This window comes from Canis lupus, chromosome 36 (genome assembly GCF_048164855.1).
Source record: "Canis lupus baileyi chromosome 36, mCanLup2.hap1, whole genome shotgun sequence".
NCBI classification, from domain to species: domain Eukaryota; kingdom Metazoa; phylum Chordata; class Mammalia; order Carnivora; family Canidae; genus Canis; species Canis lupus.
In genome coordinates, this window is record NC_132873.1 from 14,672,106 (window position 1) to 14,693,968 (window position 21,863).

The following is a 21,863-nucleotide window of genomic DNA, read 5'->3' on the forward strand; positions in this document are numbered from 1 at the left end:
GCCTTCAAGCCTGGGTCACTAGCACCTTGATTACAGTAGAATCAAAGATTAGGATACATTCCTAGAGAACATGCAGTCTTCCAAGAGTGAATCAAGAAGAAATAGAAAATCTGAACAGACCAACTACTAATAATGAAATTGAATCAGTAATCAAAAAACCACCAACAAATAAAAGTCCAGTTACCAGATGACTTTATAGGTGAATTCTACCAAACATTGAAGAAGAGCTAACACCTATGCCTCTCAAACTATTCCCAAAAAATTGAAGAGAAGGAGCACTTCCAAATGTATTCTAGGAGGCTAACATTATCTTAATACCAAAACCAGACAAAGACATTCCAGAAGAAAAAATTACAGGCCAGTGTTGCTGATGAACATACATGCAGGTGTCCTCAACAAACTATTAGCAAACCAAATTCAATTATACATTGAAGTTGAAAGGATCATTGACAGTGATCAATTGGAATTTACTCCAGGAATGCAGGATGGTTCAATATCTACAAACTCAAAATGATTATATAATTCTTAACCCTTCTTTCTGTTAATGTGGTATATCATCTCAGTAGATGCAGAAAAAGCATGACAAAATTAAGCATCTACTTATGGTAAAAAGTCAGCAAAGTGGGTACAGAGGGAACATACCTCACCATAAGGCCGGCCATATATGACAGACCCACAAATAACATACTCAATGGTAAAAAGCTAAAATCTTTTCCAAGATCAGGCATAGGACAAAGATGCCCACTCTTACCACTTATATTCAACATAGTATTGGAAATCCTAGCTATAATAGACATTTAAAGAAAAATAAATAAAAGGCATCCAAACTGGAAAAGAGGAAATAAAACTATTTGCAAATAACATGACACTATATATGGAAAACTCTAAAGACTCCACTAAAAAACTATTAGAATAAATGAACTCAATACTATTGCATGATACAAAATTAATATACGGTAATCTCTTGCATTTTTACACACTAATAAAACTATCAGAAATTAGGAAAACAATCACATTTACAATTGCATCAAGGAGAATAAAATACCTAGAAATAAATTTAATTGAGGAAATGAAAGACCTGTACTTTGAAAACTGTAAAACACTGATGAAAGAAATTGAAGATGACACAAATAAATGGACAGACATACATACCATGGATTGGAAGAAATCTACTAGCTACAATCTACAGATTCAGTGGGATCCCTATGAAAATACTAATGGCATTTTTCACAGAACTAGTACAAATTATCCTAATGTTTATATGGAACTACAAAAGACCCTGAAGAGCTGAAGCAATCTTGAGAAGAGCAAAGCAGAAGGTATTACGCCCCAAACTCCCACTATACTACAAAGCTATTGTAATCAAAATATTATGGCAGTGGCACAAAAACAAACACATTAATTAATGAACAGAATAGAAAGTCCAGAAATAAACCCATGCTCATATGTTCAGTTAATGCCCAACAAAGGAGGCAAGAGTATACAATGAGGAAAAGATAATCTCTTCAATAAATGGTGTTGGGGAAACTGGACAACTACATGCAAAAGAATAAAATTGAACCTTTTTTTTTTTTTTTAAAGATTTTATTTATTTGACAGAGCGAGCAAGCAAAAGCAGGGGGAAGTGGAGGAGGGAGAAGCGGGAGCCCAATGTGAGGCTCCATCCCAGGACTCTGGGATCATGACTTGAGCTGAAGGCAGACATTTAACTAACTGAGCTACCCAAGTGTCCCTGGATCATTTTCTTATATACAAAATAAACTGGAGTAAAGTCTTAAATGTAGACCTGAAACTATGGAAGTCCTTGAAGAAAATATACACAGTAGGTTCTCAGATGTAGGTCTTAGCAATATTTCTTTGGATCTGTCTCCTCAGGTAAGGGCACCAAAAGCAAAAAAACCCAAATGGGACGACATTAGAGTAAAAAGCTTTTGTACAGTGAAGAAAACCATCAACAAAATGGAAAGGTAACCTACTGAATGAGAAAAGATATTTGCAAATAACATAACTGATAAAGGGTTAATATCCAAAATATATAAAGAACTCACAGCCTAATATCATAAAAACAAACCAATTTTAAAAATAGGCAGAGGATCTGAAGACATTTCTCCAAAGAGGGCTAAGAGACACGAAAAGATGCTCAACATCACTAATTATCAGGGAAATGTAAATGAAAATCAAATGACATATCACACCTATCAGAATGGCTGGTATCAAAAAGACAAGTAACAAATATTGGTAAGGATGTGGGGAAAAGGGAATCCTTCTACACTACCGGTAGCAATGTAATTTGTTACAGTCACCATGGAAAATAGTATGGAGGTTCCTCAAAAAAATTAAAAATATGTGATCCAGCAACTCTACTTTTGGGTATTTATCCACAGAAAAGAAACTAACTTGAAAAGAATATGCAGCCTTATGTTCACTGCAGTATTATTTATAATAGGCAGGAGAGGAAAGCAACCCAAATGCCAATCTTTGGATGAATGGATAAAGAAGAGGTAGTATACACATACGATGGAATATTACCCAGCCATAATAAAAGAATGAAACTTTCATTTGCAACAAAATGGATGGACCTAGAGGTATAATACTAAGTGAAATAAGAGAAAGACAAATACCGCATAATTTCACTTATGTGTGGAACCTAAAAAAGCAAACAAAATATAACAAAAACAGACTCATAGATACAGAGAGTAATATGGTGGTTGCCGAGGGGGAATGAGGTGGGGTGAGGGGTAACAGAGAGGAAGGGGGATTAAAAAGTACAAACTTCTACTTCTAAGACACAGTGATACAATGTACAGCACAGGGAATAAAGTCAATAATATACAACAACTTTGTATGATGATAGATGGTAGTTAGACTTATCATGGTGGTCACTTCATCATGCATATAACTCTTCTATCACTTTGCTGAATACTTGAAACTACCAGAATGCTGTATGTCATCTACACTTGAGTTAGAACAGAGCATTACTCCTTTTTGTCTGGAAATAAACTCATTTAGGAATTAAAAAAAAAAAGATCAAACTTTTACTTCCATCTTTGTATTAGAAAGAAAAGGTGTTTTGTTAAGAGGTTTCTCAGAGAATTCTGGAAGGAGTATCGGTGGAAAGGGAAGAAGGCAGAGGAAAGGGGTCTTAAATGAGACAAAACTTGTTTTGTGTCAGCACCACAGTTCATTCACGTTTCTGTCCTTGTTTTCAGAATTTTCCCCAGAGAATACCTCCTTCAACAGATCCACCTGTATTCCCTCGCTGATCTGCAGCAGGTGAGCTCTCAGAAGGGCCATTTCATTTCTGTTTTCTCCCTGGGAAGTTGTCTTTGTTGGTTATGGTCTAGGCACTGAATTCTGCCATCTTTGGGGTAATTTCTTCTCAAGCCCTAATAATTCTACTCAGAATGAGGGGGGGGGAACCTTGCTATATAGAGATAGTATGGGACACTAAGAATGTTGGCAAGGATGTACAGAGAAACTGGAGCTCTCATACATTATTGATGGGAATGTAAAGTGGTACAGCCACTTTGGAAAACTGTTTGGTGGTCCCTCAAAAAGTTAAATAGTGTTACCATGTGAACCAGCAGTTAGTTCCTCTCCTAGGATATACCCAAGAGAATCAAAAACTTGTGTCCACGAAAAACTTATACACAAACATTCAGAGCAGCATTACTTGTAATAGCCAGAGTAAAGCAACCAATGCTCATCAACTGATGAACACATAAAATGTTGTATATCCACACAATGAATATTATCTGACCATAAAAAGGAGCAAAGTACTGATGCATGCTACAACATGGGTAAACCTTGAAAGCCTCCTGCCGAAAGAAGCCAGACAGAAAAGAATATATGTTTTCCGACATTATTTATTTTTTTGAAGATTTTATTTATTTATTCATGAGAGACACAGAGAGAGAGGCAGAGACACAGGCAGAGGGAGAAGCAGGCTCCATGCAGGAAGCCTGACGTGGGACTCAATCCCGGGTCTCCAGGATCACACCCTGGGCTGAAGGCAGGCGGCGCTAAACTGCTGAGCCACCCGGGCTGCCCTTGACATTGTTTAAATGAAATGTCCAAAATAGGCAAACTCATGGAGCCAGAAAATAGAGGAGGGGTTACCAGCACCTGGGAAGAGCAAGGGACTGAGGGGTGACTGCTCATGGCCCGGAGTTTCCTTTGCAGCTGCTGAAAATGTTCTGGAATTATATGGAAGTGATGGTTGCACAACTGTGTGAATATACCACAACCCACTGAACTGTATACTTGAGAAGAGTGAATTTTATGGCATGTGAATTACATCTCAATAAAAATTGTACAAGGAAAAAAAAAGATCTAAAAGGCATTGCCTCAAGGAAACTCTGACTTGTGCTTAGGTCAAACAGTTGGAGGACTTTAAAGTTTAATAAAACATAAGGAAGCATATGAGAGTCAAAAACCATCTTTTAAAACTTTTCCTAGTTCTTGTCCTTTTAATAATTGACCAGGTTAGCAACCAGGAAGAAAACCAACATTTTGTCTGTTCAACCCAAAGTTCTGAATATGGTAAGCTTCAGTTAATCATTTAAATCAACAACTCACTCCCTCAGAAGCTTTTAGACACTAACTGAAAGCAGAACTTCTTTCTAGAGTCAAAATTTTAAAAAATAATTAATTGTGACAGCTTTTGGAGCATTTCAAACTGCACCAATTCTGTTCTGTTTGTTGTTTTCCTCACTGGTTGCGTTACCCAGGGAAAAGAGGTCAACTAAAAAACTGTTCAGATCCTTCCGTCATTTTCCAAGACTTTAAATTACTTTTTGTGTGTGTTCTTTAAAAGACTTTATATTTGTTTATTCATGAGACACAGAGAGAGAAACAGAGACACAGGCCGAGAGAGAAGCAGGCTCCATGCAGGGAGCCCAACATGGGGCTCAATCCCAGGACCCCAGGATCATGCCCTGAGTGGAAGGCAGATGCTCAACCACTGAGCCACCCAGGCGTCCCTGCTATTGCTTTTTAACTTAAAGACTTTTGTGTTTTCTTTGTATACCCTAAGGGATGAAAGTTATTTTAAAGCATTTATTTTTAGAGCATTTAGTTGGAAAGGTCCAAGAGAATGGTAGTGTTTTAATTTCCATGCATGCATCTAATTGAACTTGTTTGCATACATCAGCTCCTCTCACTTCTTCAGTCCTGCAGACCCTTTACTACATAATCAAGCAGTAGTGATCTGCTGGCTAGGGTGGGAAAATGTATATTTTTAATTACCATTGCCCAGTGGCATGCAAGGAGGAAAATCGATCAAAATACCCATTATTCACTTAGCTATTTTCCAGGACTCTACCTGACTGTAGTATCTGAGGACCCACTTGAGAAGTATGTTTAAAGGCATGCATATAGTCTTGTAAGGGTACTTTAGAAAAACAATGGGTGGGGTCCAACGTGAGTACTCTTTGAGGAAGCCTTTCAAAAATGAATTTTGATACCAGATGAGGAGAAAGAATCAGAGAAATTCCATATTCATTTTAGGGTGTCAAAGTAGTATATCCATTTCACATGATAAAACCTGCTTTTTAAAGCTTTCCTGAGCCTTGCAGACTTTTTCTCCCCCTTGTAATAACCAAACCACTATGTCACGCAGCTTACTTAAGTCAGTGACAGCAGTATTCCTGGTGGGCCAGACCATTAGCCCCTGGAGCCCCATAAGCAGCTTAATCAGTTTTCAGCCTCAGTAGTAAAGTGATAGAGACAATCAGGAGCAGCTCATCAAACTCCCTGGGGCGGGGGGTCGTGGACCAGCTAGAGCTCTGTGCATCCATTTAATACGCAACAGCTCACTCTAACCTGGTCCTTTGTGCATGGTTTTAAGATCCCCAAACTTATCATATTTAGAGGAAGTTTAATTCAATTACTTTTTCTGCCTGAGGTGGTTTAAATTGAATTTAGCTTTTGATCTGTCTGCATCTAGGCTATCAGTACTGAAAGGCCCCTCCACCTCAATTTCCCTTGGTTTCTGAGTAAATTTCAGGCATGTTTTCTGAAACTCAATTGTTCTTGTGAGTACGTAAGAAGGGAACACAAGGGAGAACATACAGAGTGTGTTGGGGACAGCAGGCAATCCGGCCTACTGATGGAGCCAGCTGCCAGCCCTATTTTGGCCTATGTCTGGTTTCTTGGTCATCCTGTGTCACGTCAGCTTCAGGAGTTTCAGAGTAGGTTATTTCCCCCCATTCCATTATCCTTCACACTCCTAAAATAAAGATCTCTATAAAAGCAGGTCACATAAAATAACTATAGAAAAATGATTTTCAGTTTACAAGTTTTGCAGATAAGTAGAAGATAAACTAAAGTAACTGAAGAGTTCTAGATCTTGAATAATGATAATATAAATATCCTTCCTAAAGGCATAGATTGCTTTCTACAAATTCCTTTTAAGTGAATTTGGTTTTATCCATTCACTTTTATTTCAAAAACAAAATGTGGACATCTCCCTCTCCAAAAATCAAAAAAGTTAAGAACTTAATAATCACGGTAAAGGAGGACACTTAAAACTTAAGGATATATAATCTTAAATAATACACAAAACACTAGTAATACCTAAGATAAAGATGCTAAAAGAATTCTGATAACCGGGATGCCTGGGTGGCTCAGTGATTGAGCGTCTGCCTTTGGCTCATGGCGTGATCCTAAAGTCCTGGGATCGAGTCCCACATTGAACTCCCTACAAAGAGCCTGCTTCTCCTTCTGCCTATGTCTCAGCCTCTCTCTCTGTTTCTTATGAATAAATAAAATCTTTAAAAAATAATTCTGATAACCAAAAAATTTGCTCTCTTCTTACATCTCTGTTTTCATTTTTATATTTATTAATCCCAAAGTTTAGGAGATAGGCTCAATTCAACAATTTGGCTAAAGATTTTAAGCTACTGTAATGCTTCTGAAGTTTCATTCAAGACCATCCTCCCCCCCCCCCCTTCTCATTATTTGAATTTACTGGCCTCCTTGCAGGTGTTCTCCTTTACTCCTGTACACTTGGATATAAGGAAACAAATAATAGCACAGACGGACACTGCTTAGCAAAAGGAACTCCCTCCAGTTGTTCTGAGAGCTGTAGTTGCCTGCCCGCTAGCCAGTGAGTGCCAGTTATTGGCAAAATTTGTAGCTTATGCTGGTGCCGAGTTCCTAATTGTCGATTTATTTCACCAGTCATTAAATTGTTTGCTGGGTTTTACTAGTACCTCATAAAGGTAGTAGTTGAACACTATGGTCATTACCTGACTATAATCAGTTGATAGCATTGTAACATGTCACACGTAAGATAGAACCAAGTACTTGTGCCTTGTAGCAGGTCCAAGGAAGGTAAAATATGGGAGCATAGGCTCTTCAAATCCTAGGAACTTGGAGGGGCGGTGACTTGAGCCCTTCATTTCTTCAGTTTAGAATTTCAGGTGAATTTCTGTTCAGCTCATAGATATTGTTAGAAAAAAATTATTCAATCCGTGTTCTTTGAATGTAAATCTAACATACTGCTGATTTTTTAAAAAAATAAAATCATATAAGCAGAAACTTTCTGGAGGAGGTGTGAATGCAGTGTTTTGGTTTTTTTTTAACTGAGAGGAGTTCAGTCTAAAGGATTGGGCAGACAAGGATGAAGCCTATGTAAATGAATGGACAGTACTGAGGCATGTTTTGAATGGGGAAACTAAGGCACTGCTTTTTAAGAGCTTTCTCCTACATTGATACTTTAAGAGGGGGAAGTAGAATGGAATTTGTGTCTTGCTATTTTCTGTCTATCCAGCATTATCACAAGTCCACAGGAAGGCTTTAAGATAGGAATACAATAAAAAGATAAGCCCCAATGAGAGAGTAGGAACAATACTAGAACTCTCAATGCATTAGCTTTCTGTATTAGCTCTCTCCTTTCCCTATAAAGTCTGTGACAAACCATCTCCTTACTTACATTGCTGATAAGAAAATTCCACATTGTACCAGTAGAATACATTAGTATATGTAAGTAATGTTCAAGAGATCATAGTTGCTCTTAAGGAGCAAATCAGAACCCTGGTTTAATAGCTCATTCCTCAGACGGTGTAAGTGATAAGAGAATTCTTCTCAAGTTCCTTCTACTTGCTGAAAGGAAAGATCACATTTATGTTCTGAATTTTGGCAAGCAGTGCTCTTGTGACAAAACCTAAAATGTATATTAATGACTAAATCTTCTGGTGTTACTCACCTTTAGGGCATATGTAAGCTAAGCATTGAATGATTCCATTTGTATGTGATTCATGAGAAAGGATACTGGATGATCCCACAGGTGAGGCAGCTGGTTAGACTAGCCCCTCCTAGCCACCTGCTCCACCGCCTACCACCTACCTGCCAACACATACACCCATCTTCCAAGGGCCCTAAATTTTCCAAACTAGATCCTACCTTCAAGTTAAGGCAATTTAGATTCCAGTAATACAAAATATTACCTGAGGAGAATAAATTATTTTGGCACAAATTCTTTCATCTTATTAATAAGTTAAAAGCATGGGATGGTATTCAAGGGGAGATACATTTCAGCAGATATGATGATGAAAGAAGATGGAACAGTCTGGAATGTTGTCTGTACTTACTAACAAGATGTGAATTGGGAAGGATGCCAGAGAAGAGGGTCCATAGCAATCAAGAGCCATGAAGAGAGAGAGGTAAATCAAATGCAGCCTACCTTTCTAGAGTTGCCTAGAATGCTAAAGCAGTAAGCGCTTATGCTAAGCAACTGGGCATGTAAATATTCAATGTATCAACAGATGGATGGATGGATGAATGGAAGGATGGATGAATATATATACACTATCCCAGTGTGTATTAGCACACACTCTCCCCAGAGAAAAACAAACTAATTTAATGTTAGACCCGAAACAAAACATTAGAAATGCTTCTCTGTAAAACAGCAATGCACAGAATTCTAAAACCAAATAAAATCCGTGCTTTTTATACATTGGGATAATGGCACGTTGTTCATTGTTGCAAACTTTCCAAACACTAAACATTCCTGAACAGCTAGCCAACTTTTCAGTTAACTTTTTCACTAGTCCCCCACACCCATATGACTTAGGCGTTGTCATCTCAGTGATCTAAGCATTTGTCAAAATGGTCACCAGAAACAATAACATAAACGGTGGTCCTACCATGAAGGTTATGTAGTGTTTTCTAGCTAGTGAGGACAGTCACCAAAGGCAATGTTTAAGACATTTCGAGGGAACTTTTTAAAAACACACTTTGCTGAATTCTTTGAGGAAGTATGTGAGTAATTTTGCATGGCCCTGCCCCACCAAGCAAACAACCAGAGAAAGTTATTCTCTGTGGGCGCTATTCAGAGTCAGCAGACAAAGGCCGAGCCTGAGTGGGCACCCAGCACAGCTGCCCTTTCACCGAAGAAGCAACAGGTGATGACCTTTATTCACACAAGGCTGACATCTTTGAATCCACAGTCCACAGGGAGACAGCGCCTCGGTGCCCACAACCAAGTCACCAGTCTCCAAGCTTCAGCAGCCTGAGGAACTTGTATTCATAGCCTCTCAGCACCCCTGATCCCTGCTCCATTGTCCACCCCTGCGTTAGCGGGCAGGGTAACTAATTAGGAGCATTCGGATTTAACAAGCAGAAAAACAAAGTGTGACAGCTTGCCTGTGTTGTTCCACGTCCAGGGCCTGTGTCTGCCACAGCCATCATTGCCTTCAGAAACTTCTGAGGTAATCTGGAGCAAGATAGGAATGAGGCCTCCATTAAAACATCACTAAATCTCTGTTAGCTACTTTAGCCAGAGTTGTTCTAATCAGTGAGTTAGGAAGGAGGAACATAAATTATTGGGGGGGGGGCCCCACAAATCATGCCTTTTTAAATAACCAGATATTTCAAAAGTGAACGCATGTTTCAAGAGTAAAGGGAAGGAACTGAATGTTGTTTGAAGAACTGGCAGGCTGGTACTAGAGCAAATGCAAAGTCACGGTTTCTTAGGAGAGGTGTATCTTGAGTATGCGCTGAATAGTTCAGGCCTCATGCTCAGTCTTGCAGGACGTCTGACAGCCAGGGGGAAGGGGAAGTGACAACTAATGCTCAGTGCCTGAACTGGAACCTGGGCCTTCTGACTCCTCGGCAGGAGGCCTTCAGTCCTTGGGGTATTGACTATTGATTTATTGGTGTTTTAGCAATAGAGCCAGTTAGCCGAGTGGGTAAAAGCAAGGGTTTAACAAGGTGGTGATACAGATAATTTTTTATGCCAGCTGGTTAGTCTTTCTTTGCTCAGAGAACACTTTGTCTGCAGACCTGGGCACCTCACCCAGCTACGTCCACAGACACAGTGAAGGATTGGGGAAGGTGGGCAGGGCAGGGGCTGTGGCACAAACTGTGGGTAGCTGAGCACAATGTGTTGCTCTTCTTGGGAATCCGGGGCAGAAAGTGGACCGTATGCTGTAAGTGCTGGATAGAGAGCCACATCCTCCAGGTGAGAAAGAGCTTGGGGGAGATAAGATTCCCAGAAGCCATAAGTGAGCCCAAGTGTAAGCACCATGATAATAGATGAGGTGGCAGCCACAGAACTGGGAGGTGCTCAGTGCCAAAATCACTTTCCTGGAAGCCAGTTTCCCTGGAAGCCCTGCTTCTACTTTGGCTTCCAATCAGCTGGGTTTTTGGTTGTTGTTGATATGGGGTTTGTATTATTGTTGTTTCCCACTTCTAAAAAAAAGCAGCTAGGATACCGGCAAGGAGAGGGCCTGATTTCAAAGACTTTACTTAAAGATACAGAGTAAGGTGAGCGTCAGTCTTACTATTGGTGGAATCAGACCCTCCCTGCCCAGCCCCTCAGCCTGCCATTTCACACACAAATGTGGTTAGCCGTTGGGAACAGGCAAGAATGGATTGGCATCAGACCCAATCTATCATGCGGTCAGGGAAATAACTGCCACACCAGTGGTTGCTTAGTGGGGCATAAGTCTGTGCATTAGTTGTCTATTGATATATGACAAATTACTCCCAAACCCAGTAACCTCAAACAAAAGTAAAGCCTTTTCACCCATGGTTTCTGTGGGTCAGGAATTTGAGAATAGTTTAATTGGGCATTTCAGGCTCAGCCCTGTTAGGTTGTAGTCCAGATGTTGTTTGGGAGAACTCATTGGAAGAAGCCTTAACTGGAGCTGGAGCATCTGCTTCCAAGGTGGCTTACTCCCACCTAAAGTTGATGCTGGTCATTGGTGGGAGGCCTCTGTTCCTCCTCACATGGGCCCTCACTGCAGGCTGCCTTGTGAGTGATCTGAAGCTATCCTTTGTAGGTATTTGCCTCGCAAGTCTGATAGCCATCACTTCTGCCACATTCAGTACTTTGGAAATAAATTATAGTTTGCAAAGATGGTTTTAACTACATCTCCCATCCCACATGCCCTCCTTGCAGCATTGTGACTCTGGCATTCCTCCCATCAAGAGGTGGGGGTCTGTGTTCCCTTCCCCTGAATTTGGCTGGGCTTGGAACCGTGGAAGTGATGCTAGGATGCTATGTGGCTTTCAAGGCTGGGTCATAAAAGATGGTACAGCTTCAACCCAGCTGTTCACTCTTGGATGCAGACACCATGTTGTAAGGAACCCTAAACCAGCCCATGCACAGAGACCACAAGGAGAGGTCACATGTAGTCATTCTAGCTGACAGTCATCGTCAACTACTAGGCATGGAGATACTTTCAAAGGATTCTCATCTCTAGGATTCCCATTCCCATCTCTAGATGCAACAGGTATGGAGCAGAGAAAAGCCATCTCCACTATATCCTGCCTAAACTTCTGACCCACAAATTCTGAGAATAAAATGATTGTTTTATACCACTAGGTTTGGGGTATTTTGTTTTGCAGCAGTGGTCACTGGAACACCATTAACTGAACTGTTATAAGGCTTCCTGGAGGCTGCGATCTAAGTTAAAATGTGAGGGCCTATAGGCAGAAGCCAGATGGAGGGGAATGGGAAGAGAACTTTCAGGCCTTGATCATTTCAAACCCATCAACGATCTAATCTGCATGTTTCTGTCATGGAGGCAAACAGGGAAAAGTTTTCATTACTGACTTTGACATTTCTGAAGAACATTTTGTCTGCATGCTTCAGGATTATTTTGATAAATTGTCTCAACAAACATTCATGGAATGAGTATGATGGGATCACTTTACTTTCCTCAGAAATGAATGTAATAAAAAAAGTCTGTGAAAAAGTCTTCAGGCTAGAGCTACAAAGAACTTGAAGTTTATATTTTTTCTACCTGTGCTGCTGAAACAGGAGTCAAATTCTCAGTCACCAAACCTCTGGCTGGGTGTCTCCTCTCCATTCATTCATTCATTCAGATGTTAAGTACGGCGCTATGTCCCCAGAGCTATGCTGGCCCTGAAGTTGAAGCAGCTCATTTACTCAGAAAAAGACTACTAATTCTTACTGATTCTGGTCAAACTCCTATACTGTCTGTGCCAAGAACTTCTGGTAGAGGCTGCCCATGACTGTACTTAACCTAATGACATCCAGCAGGACTTTATCCTTGATGCCTCATGCCAGCTACTCTGCCACATTTATAGTTGGTCCTCAAGGGGCCTCAGGGATCAGGTCTAGTCAGGTGTTAAAGGCTAAGGAGGTTTTCACAAAGTTCATTCACTTGATGTTGCTCCAGAGATGGAGCAGGATGGCAGGCTCACAAGACAGCATTAATACACATGTCTTTGATGAAGTCCTTGGCGGCATCAGTTGGTGGCCTGCACTTCCATCTACATTTGGAACTTGTTGCTTTTCAATAATACTGCCCCCATCTTTCTGAGGAAAAAGTGGAAGGCCATCTAGGGCAGCTTCTCTTATTGTTTGTTTTTAAATTTCTGGCTAAATCCTGGTGAACCATCAACACATTTGCTCCTAGAATTTTAAACAAGATTAACATCACTTGTGACAGCAGGGAAGCTCTTTATAGCCCAACAAATCAAGGAGAGGTATAGGGAGCAGCACGAGTCACTCAGAAAGCTGCTGAAGCATTAATAAGCCTAGACTTCTGTTAGCTGTTGAACAGGTTCCTTGTCATTCAGAAATTCACTTTTTTCCTGAAAGCCAGTCATTCATTTATCTATCCATACAAGAAGTGGTAAATGTTGTATTATGTACCAAGCACTTACTGTGCCAGGTACTGGGGACAGGACCGAAAAAGCATAGCGCCTACCTGCCTTCTGAGAACATTCTCTCCTGGTTCTGTACTGACATGCCAAACACATCGCAGGGGCAGCCTAACCATCCCATTCTGCATTTAAAGGAGACCCATATGGCTTTAGAGCAGGGTCCCTGCAGGGGCCAGGCAAGTGGCATCCGTGCCTGAGGCAGGCCCAAGGGGAGACTTAAGGTCGTGAGGAGAAACCAGAGAGCTGTCCCTCTCTGAAGGGGACAGCTGTTATTCAGTGGCCCCAGAGTTGTCATCTCTTCCCATTTTCCAAGAGAAGCCGGAAATCCGTATTTTTATGTGAAATTTCTCAATATTTAAACACTCTGCGGGCCAAACAAAACATAGCCACTGGTTTTGACCTCTGCTTTATAATAGAGAATGCCTGCTTTTGTTCCTCCAAAACTAATGAATGCTCAATTACGAGAAGGAATTTGGAGGTTGGTGTTAGATTGTGCTCCTCAAAAGGCTCCGGACCCCATCCTAAACTCTTGAGATACTAATTGACAGACTTGCACAGGCTGACAGCTGGACCCTCAAAGTAGACACACACAAGGAAACAGGCCAGCTATTCCAGGTCACTTTGCAAGGTCAGGGCAGCAATGCAAACATTAGGAAGGCTGAAGACAAAGGTCAGGTGGCAGCAAGGAAGCCCTCCATTTTCTCGAGCTGTTGATTAATAAATCATATTCAAGAGATATCACCAGATTCCCTCTCTCTGGGACTGCTTTGTGAGGTGGAAAATTAAATACAAATCAAAATGAAGATGGCCATCAGGAGCTTTTAGGAGACCAGCAGGCCACTGTGAGGCCAACATAGGATGAAGTTTCTGCCTGGCACAAAGATCTCCAGAAGGGTGATGATACCCGATGTTGGCTATTGCAGAAGGGCTGGATGGTACAGGGTTATACACTCAGAGCCTAGCTGCCCACATTCGAGTGCTAGCTCGCTCCAGACTCACTGGGTGACCTTGGACAAGTCTCTTCTCTTCATAACTCAAGAAACACTTCATCTCCGAAGTTGGGGGTAATAGCTGTACCTTCCCCAAAAGTTGCCAAGAGGTTTAGAGGACTGAAGACATTAAGGCCCTCAGAACACTGTTTGACACATGGGGCTTAAGAGCTACGAGCTTCACTAGTGGCACGAGTGCCAGGGTTAGTGATGGCTACGAGGTGTGGACCTTCCATAAGTGGTTCCCTGTGCTTTCTTGGGCGCCACCAAGACACTGCATCAGTGGACCCCGGACGCAGCCACCACCACAGAAGTCACGCCTGCCATACCTGTTTTGCCCCTCAGATTCTGCATGGGCTCTGGGTCACAGGACCCTGCAGCAGCAGCAGCTATACAGTCCTTGTGTTGACTAGCACCGTGATAGGGAAAGTGGAGAAACCCTGGTGGGTTTCCTCCTGCTTCCAGGATGGTCCTAAACCAGACCTTCCCCGTGGCCCCACAGGGGAACTGCTCTTCCAGAGCCTCCCACCCCCCCACCCCCATCCCCATCCCCAAGCTGGACCAGCAGTGAGACCTCCCCAGAGGGCCAGGCTAGATAGAACAAGTACAAATCACATGCTGGCCTCCCAGGCTCACCATCTTTCTTTGGTCTTGCTAAGAGGCCTTTAGCACGTGAACCAGAAGCTGAGTTTGGGCTTCCCGCAAAAAGGTAGGCTCCTTCAGCATCTGTCTCTTAGAAGAATGCGTGCCCTTTTGGTGGGTTGTACACAGATCATCTTTTCAATTTTAACAAAAAGTATGCTCTAAGTTTGTAGAATCATAGAATGTATTTTTTTTTTTTTTTAGCTTAAAAAAGACGGAGTCCACACTGTTTCTGTAGCTATAGAAGGGTGGAGCTTACCAGACTGAACTGTTGGCAGAAACAAAGAGAACCCATGTTTCCCTCCCACCTGCAATTATAGTTTTACTAGCTTGTAAAGCACACGTAGAATTTGCAGTACATTCTTCCTTTGCAGTCAGGGAGAGGCCCTGCTGTGAGTGTAATTGGCTTTCTAGCTTCCTTTAACGTGCAGGTGGAAGGGAGCTGGACTGAAGGACCTTTACTCTTAGAATTAACTGATGTTGAATTGTGTTGAAATTCCACGCATCTCCCTGAATGCATGTGTTCCATTAAATCTTAGGAGTGGAAACACAGCCTACCTCTGAAAATATCCTCATCCCAGTCCCTTCTTACAGCTTTACAAAAACGGAGTTGGTTTTTTTTTTTTTTTTAATGGATTTTTAACCCCTGAAGGGATTATTCTCAATCCTGTTAACCCATGTGTTGGAGATATAGGACATCTTCAAATGACAATTTCACACAGTACTTCCAACTTAGACCACTTTTTTCCTCCAGCTGTGGCTTCGTACAAAAATCTCAGACTCTATTTCCTGGAGCCCTAAGTTTCCTTATTCGTGGAGTGAAAAGGTGGAATTAAACAATTTTTACAGCATCTCCTAGCTCTAAGACCCTGGTTCCATAATCCTTGAGAAGTGATTACATTGTAGAAGCCACTCTACATTTACCTATCTACTATCTGGGACTTTCTTGCCAGTTTTCATCACTGGGCTCTGGGCACGGCAAGAAAAACCTGGAATGAAAGCCAGATATCTGCTCCCTCAGTCCCGAGGGACAAATGTCAAGATTTCCAATTGCCAAAGATCAACAGATGTTTTGACTTTTTGTCCTTAAGTAGCAGTTTTAAGCATTTTCACAAATAGGATCTGAAGGACAGCTTACGAAAACCAAAGAATACTAATTTCATATAGCCCTTAAAGACAGATTAACTGCATAATACCTTACCATCTAATGGCAGTCAGAATAGTGCCCAGCACACAAAAGCTGGCCGATGAAAATGTGCAAAAGTTAATAGGCTGTCTAGTGAGTCTGCTACTAAAACGGGCAGCATCATTCAGGTTATCTGGTGAACTAGGAGTTGACATTTGTGTCAGGGCTAAAAGCAGAGAGCCGTTGCAGGTCAGGTAAAGGACAATAAAAGAATGGGGCATCCTAAGGGAAGGCTTAGGCCTGAAGAGAAACGGAATCTGGGGAAGGATGTTGTTGAATGGGTTCTTGGTTGAACAGAGGTCAAGGATACAGAGAGAAAAGTCCAAGCAATCCCAGGTAGTAAAACTACTGATTTGAGTTTCATCTTTTTCTCTTTTCTCTGCCTGCTGCCAGCTGGGGGCAGGGACTGATCATCTGACAGAAGGATCAAGAAAGGGCCAGGACTCTGAGTCTGCTTGCTTCATCCCAGAGTTGTTGAGGCACAGCCTCACTGAAGACAAGGTGCCTCATTTCATAGCACTTAATCAGGGAGGCAGGAGAGGGACATTCAGAAAATTGAGGGTGACAATAGTTCATCCTTTACCAAGTCACATAATATCTCTGGTGCTTAAATTCTTTGTAAAATGAGAACAGTGTTCTAATTAATCATCGCGATTTTTTATTATGATTATGGAGTTGCTTACCTTAGGCCAGACCCTTTCTAAATGTGGATTATCTCATTTAATCCCAATAGCCCTCTGAGATAGGTACTATTACCCACCTTTTACAAATGAAGGGAACTTGCCCAAAGTCATCTAACCCAAGCTGTCCAGTTCTAGCACATATCCTCTTTTGTTTCAGTTTTGTATGAACTATTGGAGACTTATCAAAGAATAACCTCTATGACCAGCTGCTTGATTACCCCTGCTGGGTTTTTTTTTAAGGATTATTTATTTATTCATGAGAGAGACACAGAGAGAGGCAGGAACATAAACAGAGGGAGGAGCAGGCTCCTCGTAGGGACCCCAATGTGGGACTCGATCTCCAGACCAGGAATCACGCTGTGAGCTGAAGGCAGACGCTCAACCGCTTAGCTACCCAGGTGTCCCTACCCCTGCTGTTGAAGGATTCCCTACTCCAGTGGGCACAAACTTGAAACCACTACATTGTACTATTTCCCGCCAGCACTAACATTATTTCTAGAGACATCCTAGATCTACCTGGCAGCAAGGCAAAGCCCTACGTGGCTGAAGCTCCACCAAGTCTTACCACTGGGTAGAAGGAGGGAATAGAAGGCAAAGAGGGGAACAGGGCTATGTAAATTATACCCATCACTAGCCTCAGAGTACCAGCACCACATATGTAAAAATTCCAGTGCCCAGGAGAGTCAGTATAGATGCTGTGATCATAGTGGTCAGGCCCAGATTCCCCCCCAAATAGTCCACGGCATCTAAAATTTTTACAGGTCAGTTTCAACCACTGCCATGGTGGTCAAAATATTTTCATTCTGTCCAATCTGGTGAGTCGTCAAAAACAGCAAAATTCCAGAAAAAACTGAATAGCGCACAGAATATATTATAGTCCCAAAGGGAGAACATGCTAATTGCATATGGACTTATGATACTATGAATTTCCTTTTTGTTTTGTTTTTTAAAGGATTGGACTTAGCATATTCTACATTCATAGTTAGGGCTGACCTGTGTCAGTGTGTTTATATATTTATGTATTTAGCTAGTCTGCTTCCAAAAAGGACTTTTGTGGTAGAGCTTCTTTCTTTTTCTCTTTGTGTGTGTGTTCGTAACTGGCTAATTTGAATTCCCATTCCTTGCCATTGGTTTGAATCATTGGTATATATCCTTATCAAAGATAATTCTTTGCTGCTTAGGATCCTGTGTGCCTAGAGTTCTGCTACCATTCCTCCCACAGAATGTGGTTAGAAAACCTAACTCTCCTAGAATTGCCTTCGGCCTAAAGGTTCCTTTCAGCTACTGGAACAACAGAGAACAAAAATCTGATGCAGCTGACATTTTAGGTGTGTATATAATTTACCAAATTGTTGACCACTCAGCTCTTAGTCAGTGGTCACAAAAGGAATTAGAAACCCTCCCCTGCTACCCCACAACCCAAAGAAGGAAGGGTGTTACTTGGCTTTGGCACAGAAGCCTGCTGGCACACAGTGTCAAACAGCAGCACAATGGTACATTTTGGCCACAAAAGGCTTTGGGGTAGCGGAAAGGGCCAAAATAGTTGTGGCATAAGTTGGCCAAGATATTAAGCAGATCTGAGTTTAATTTGACATAAAGATAACAACTCTTTTTTTGTTTTCCAACTGGCTGCTGCTTTCTCTGTCTCCATGGGACCAAAGATTTCAGCCAGGAGCTAGTTCATAAGGGCATTCAAGTCCTTTCAAAGCGAGACATGTAATGGTCTTTACACAGGCTTTCACGTTTGGCTGGGCAAGATGGAGTAAGGATAAAAAGGCACATTTGGGATCTGGGAGAAGCTGAAAATGGATCTTGAGGCTTGAGTTCCTTCTATGAGTTTGCTTAAGCCACATTGCCTGAGCTTAGAATAGAGAGGCAGGCAGTCTGTCTCCTTGGGATAAGGAAAGATTTGGAAGCCAGCTACTGTGAGGTCCTGGCCCCTGCTGTGTATTCTGGTTTGTTTTGTTAGCACGAGCAAGTTATTCTCGTTTCTTGCCTCTGGGGTTTTCTTCAGCACACTTATAAGCTGTGAGTCTCCACCCCACTGATGGTGGACAGAATGGGATAATGAAAGGGGTGGAGAGACAAGTTGCTTCAGCTACTTAGGATGAGGAAGGCAAAGAAACTTCAGACCTTGGAGCTAGCTTCTGAATCCATCAAGGGTGGGAAGGGGCATCACAGGGACTGAAGTCCTCTCTTCCTACGGTACTAATGGGGCTGGCTGTGCTAATTAGGGAAACCAACTAATTGTCTGAAGTGAGACTTTATTACCTTTTATTACCCACAAAGTGGGTAACAGCGGAGGCGAAGTTGCAGTATTCTGAAAAATAATCAATGAGGTATAACCAATCAAAAGGGATTATGAGATATGCCCCAAAATGGTAAATATACATTTACCACAATAAAATACTAGCTTCTTTAAAAAAAAAAAAAAAAAAAAAATGATCATGACCACCTCAGGAAAGCACCAGCACTCCTCAATTTAGGGACTGTATTTCACGACCTTCTAAAAATTTCTTAAGGGGATCCCTGGGTGGCTCAATGGTTTGGCTCCTGCCTTTGGCCCAGGGCATGATCCTGGAGACCTGGGATGGAGTCCCATGTCAGGCTTCTGCATGGAGCCTGCTTCTTCCTCTACCTGTGTCTCTGCCTCTCTCTCTCTCATGAATAATAAAAATCTTTAATTAAAAAAAAATTTTTAATAAATAAATAAAAATTTCTTAAGTGCTAGGTACTATGTACTGTGATGCACTGGATTCAAAATGTGTAAGACAAGACACATATTCTAGATGGGCAGTAGTATCTAGTATCCTGAAGGGGTCGGGTCCTCTGAGTGGACAGGAGATATATTTAGGAAAAAATGAGCAACCCCTCATATATAGGATCTGGTGCATCTGCCTAGTTGCCAGGTTAGGTATTAAAATGTTACCTGAGTTTGTAAGGGCATTTAAAAATAATCCACAAAGGGTGCCTGAATGGCTCAGTCCGTAGAACATACAACTTCTGATCTCAGGGTTGTGAGTTCAAGCCCCATGTTGGGTGTAGAGCTTACTTTAAAAAAGAAAAAAGAAAAGAAAGAAAAGAAGAAAAGAAAAGAAAAAGAAAAATTCATTAAGTGGGAAATTCAATGTTGAATGCAAGTCTTTATCCATCCTAGATTCCACTAGTAAAAACAATACCTGGCAAGAGGAAGTGCCTAATAAATATGGAGTGAATGAATGAGTCAGTTACTGGAAGAGGAAGATAAGGATGAGAATGTACTCAAAAGGAGCTATGCATGAATTCAAGCTATGTTATTGCATAAGTGTGAACTGAAGATCTCACTACCATTAATCTTTTGTTTTTCTGTAGGACTGCTTAGTCCTGAGTCTGGACAACTGATTTTCAAGTAAATCTTTAAATAACCACAGTCCATTGTTTAACTGTAGCACGCTCTCTGAAAGGCAGTGTAGTGTAATGATTGGACGTGGAGTCTAGAGCCAGACAGCCTGGGCTTGCATCTTAGCCGCACCCCTTACCTGCTGTGTGACCTTGAACAAATCACTTTAACTTGTTATGCCTCAGTTTCCTTATTTGTAAAGTGGGGATTATTAAAGTACCTACCTCATAAGGTTGTGAGGTTAAGGGAGTCACAAATAGGTCAACTGCTCTGGGGAATAGCTTGGCATATAGCAAATACTCTAGGAGTGCTGTTGTTAGAAGTCCCTCACAGTCATATTAACAAAGTTCAGTTGATTTACACACTGTAGTGAAGCTTGATCATGCACCCTATGACCAGGGGTGCTTTCTTTCTCTGTTTTATTCTAACAGTGAAAACTATCCATGAATAGCAAGAACACTTTAAAAGACATTAGAAACTGAAATGTTACAATGGGGATTCCCTGCCTGGACAATTTAATATATATTTCACATCCTCCTTCCACCACTACCACCAATCTTTTCTAGTTTAGCTGGCCCCAATTTCTCAATCTCTGACATGGATAATAATTTACCTCACATGGCTGATAAGGGAGCCAATAAAACATATATATATTGAAATTTTATTGAAATATGTGAGCAAATTAAGTATAATAAAAATGCTTTTTCAAATGGCCCAGTGGAAATCACTAATACTGGCATTTTAAAAAATACAGTTAAAATAATAATTGAGGAATACTTGGGTGATTCAATCAGTTAAGCATCCAACTCTTGATTTCAGCCCAGCATTGTGAGATCGAGCTCATGTGCTGGGCATGGAGCCTGCTTAAGATTCTCTCTCTCCGACCTCTGCCCACCCCCCCCCAAAAAAAATAAAATAAAATAAAATAAAAATAAAATAGTTGACTTATTAGTAACCATAGCTTTATAATATTTATAATACTGTTTCTGAAGTAAAAATTAGCCAAAAAAGCAGTGATAATAGCATCAAAAAAGACAACATGTAGCCATGATGATAAAGAGATAAAAATCAGAATTTGGTGGGGTGATAATGACAGTAACATTGCATTTAAGAATGATAGACTTTTCTATTATCAGGTCTTATAGTATATTCTTGGTAGTAAATCACTTTATTTGTAAGTGTGCACAAATATATATTATACGTGGTTATGCGTTTAAGGAAATGGTCTCCTTTCCATAATTTGAAAATTCCTGCTGTTTCATTAACACACATTCTCACATGATGTTAACTACCTGGTTCCTAAATTGCCCTATACTTTATACTGCTGACCTTACCTTGTGACAGAATTAATGATTACTACAAACTAGTTTGGAATTCTTTAAAAAAATGAATGAAAAACACAGAGGAAAAATTAATAACCTGTGAATGGGGAAGGGCTGGGGTGGCAGGAGCAAGGGAGGGAGGCAGCTTGGTCCAGGGACAGCCCAGGAATGGCATTGGAATCGGGGAAAAGAAAAGGAGCTGGCTGCCTCAAGACATGTTATTTTTACTGCGGCTTCTTGCTCCTCTCCACCCCCACCTCTTCCAGTCTGAGCTTTGAATACAGTTGAATTTTCACCACAGAACTTGGCTAGGTCTCCTCAGGGACTTTCTCTTTCCCATCTTTCCATAAATTATAGGTTTGCACATGAGAACAGAACAGATGATTCCCATTATCTTTTGGGTTGGGTTAGGATTTTTTTTTTTTTTAAACCTGCCCACTCTTAAATGTGTATCCTACTTCAGGGAGGTGGAGCTTTTGTGGAGCTTTTGTTAACATAGTGGCATATCCACCAACGAAT

At 41.2% G+C, this 21,863-nt stretch overlaps 1 protein-coding gene and 1 long non-coding RNA gene across 14 annotated transcripts in view; one reads left to right on the plus strand and one right to left on the minus strand.

The window, feature by feature from the left end:
• PLEKHM3 (pleckstrin homology domain containing M3) overlaps positions 1–21,863 on the plus strand; it is a 178,235-nt gene that overhangs the window by 96,456 nt on the left and 59,916 nt on the right. For 5 of the 6 annotated variants that reach the window (XM_072812672.1, XM_072812670.1, XM_072812675.1 and 2 more), the window contains exon 6: positions 3,210–3,273. In XM_072812672.1, the coding sequence (XP_072668773.1) occupies positions 3,210–3,273 (64 nt within the window). Of the gene's footprint in view, positions 1–3,209; positions 3,274–4,182; positions 21,073–21,863 lie in introns of those variants that run through there. The other variant, XM_072812674.1, reaches the window with a different exon arrangement.
• LOC140625401 (uncharacterized) overlaps positions 1–21,863 on the minus strand; it is a 141,118-nt gene that overhangs the window by 44,176 nt on the left and 75,079 nt on the right. For all 8 annotated transcript variants that reach the window (XR_012024737.1, XR_012024736.1, XR_012024730.1 and 5 more), the window contains one exon: positions 9,649–9,718. This is a non-coding gene — a long non-coding RNA (uncharacterized lncRNA). The remainder of the gene's footprint in view (positions 1–9,648; positions 9,719–21,863) is intronic.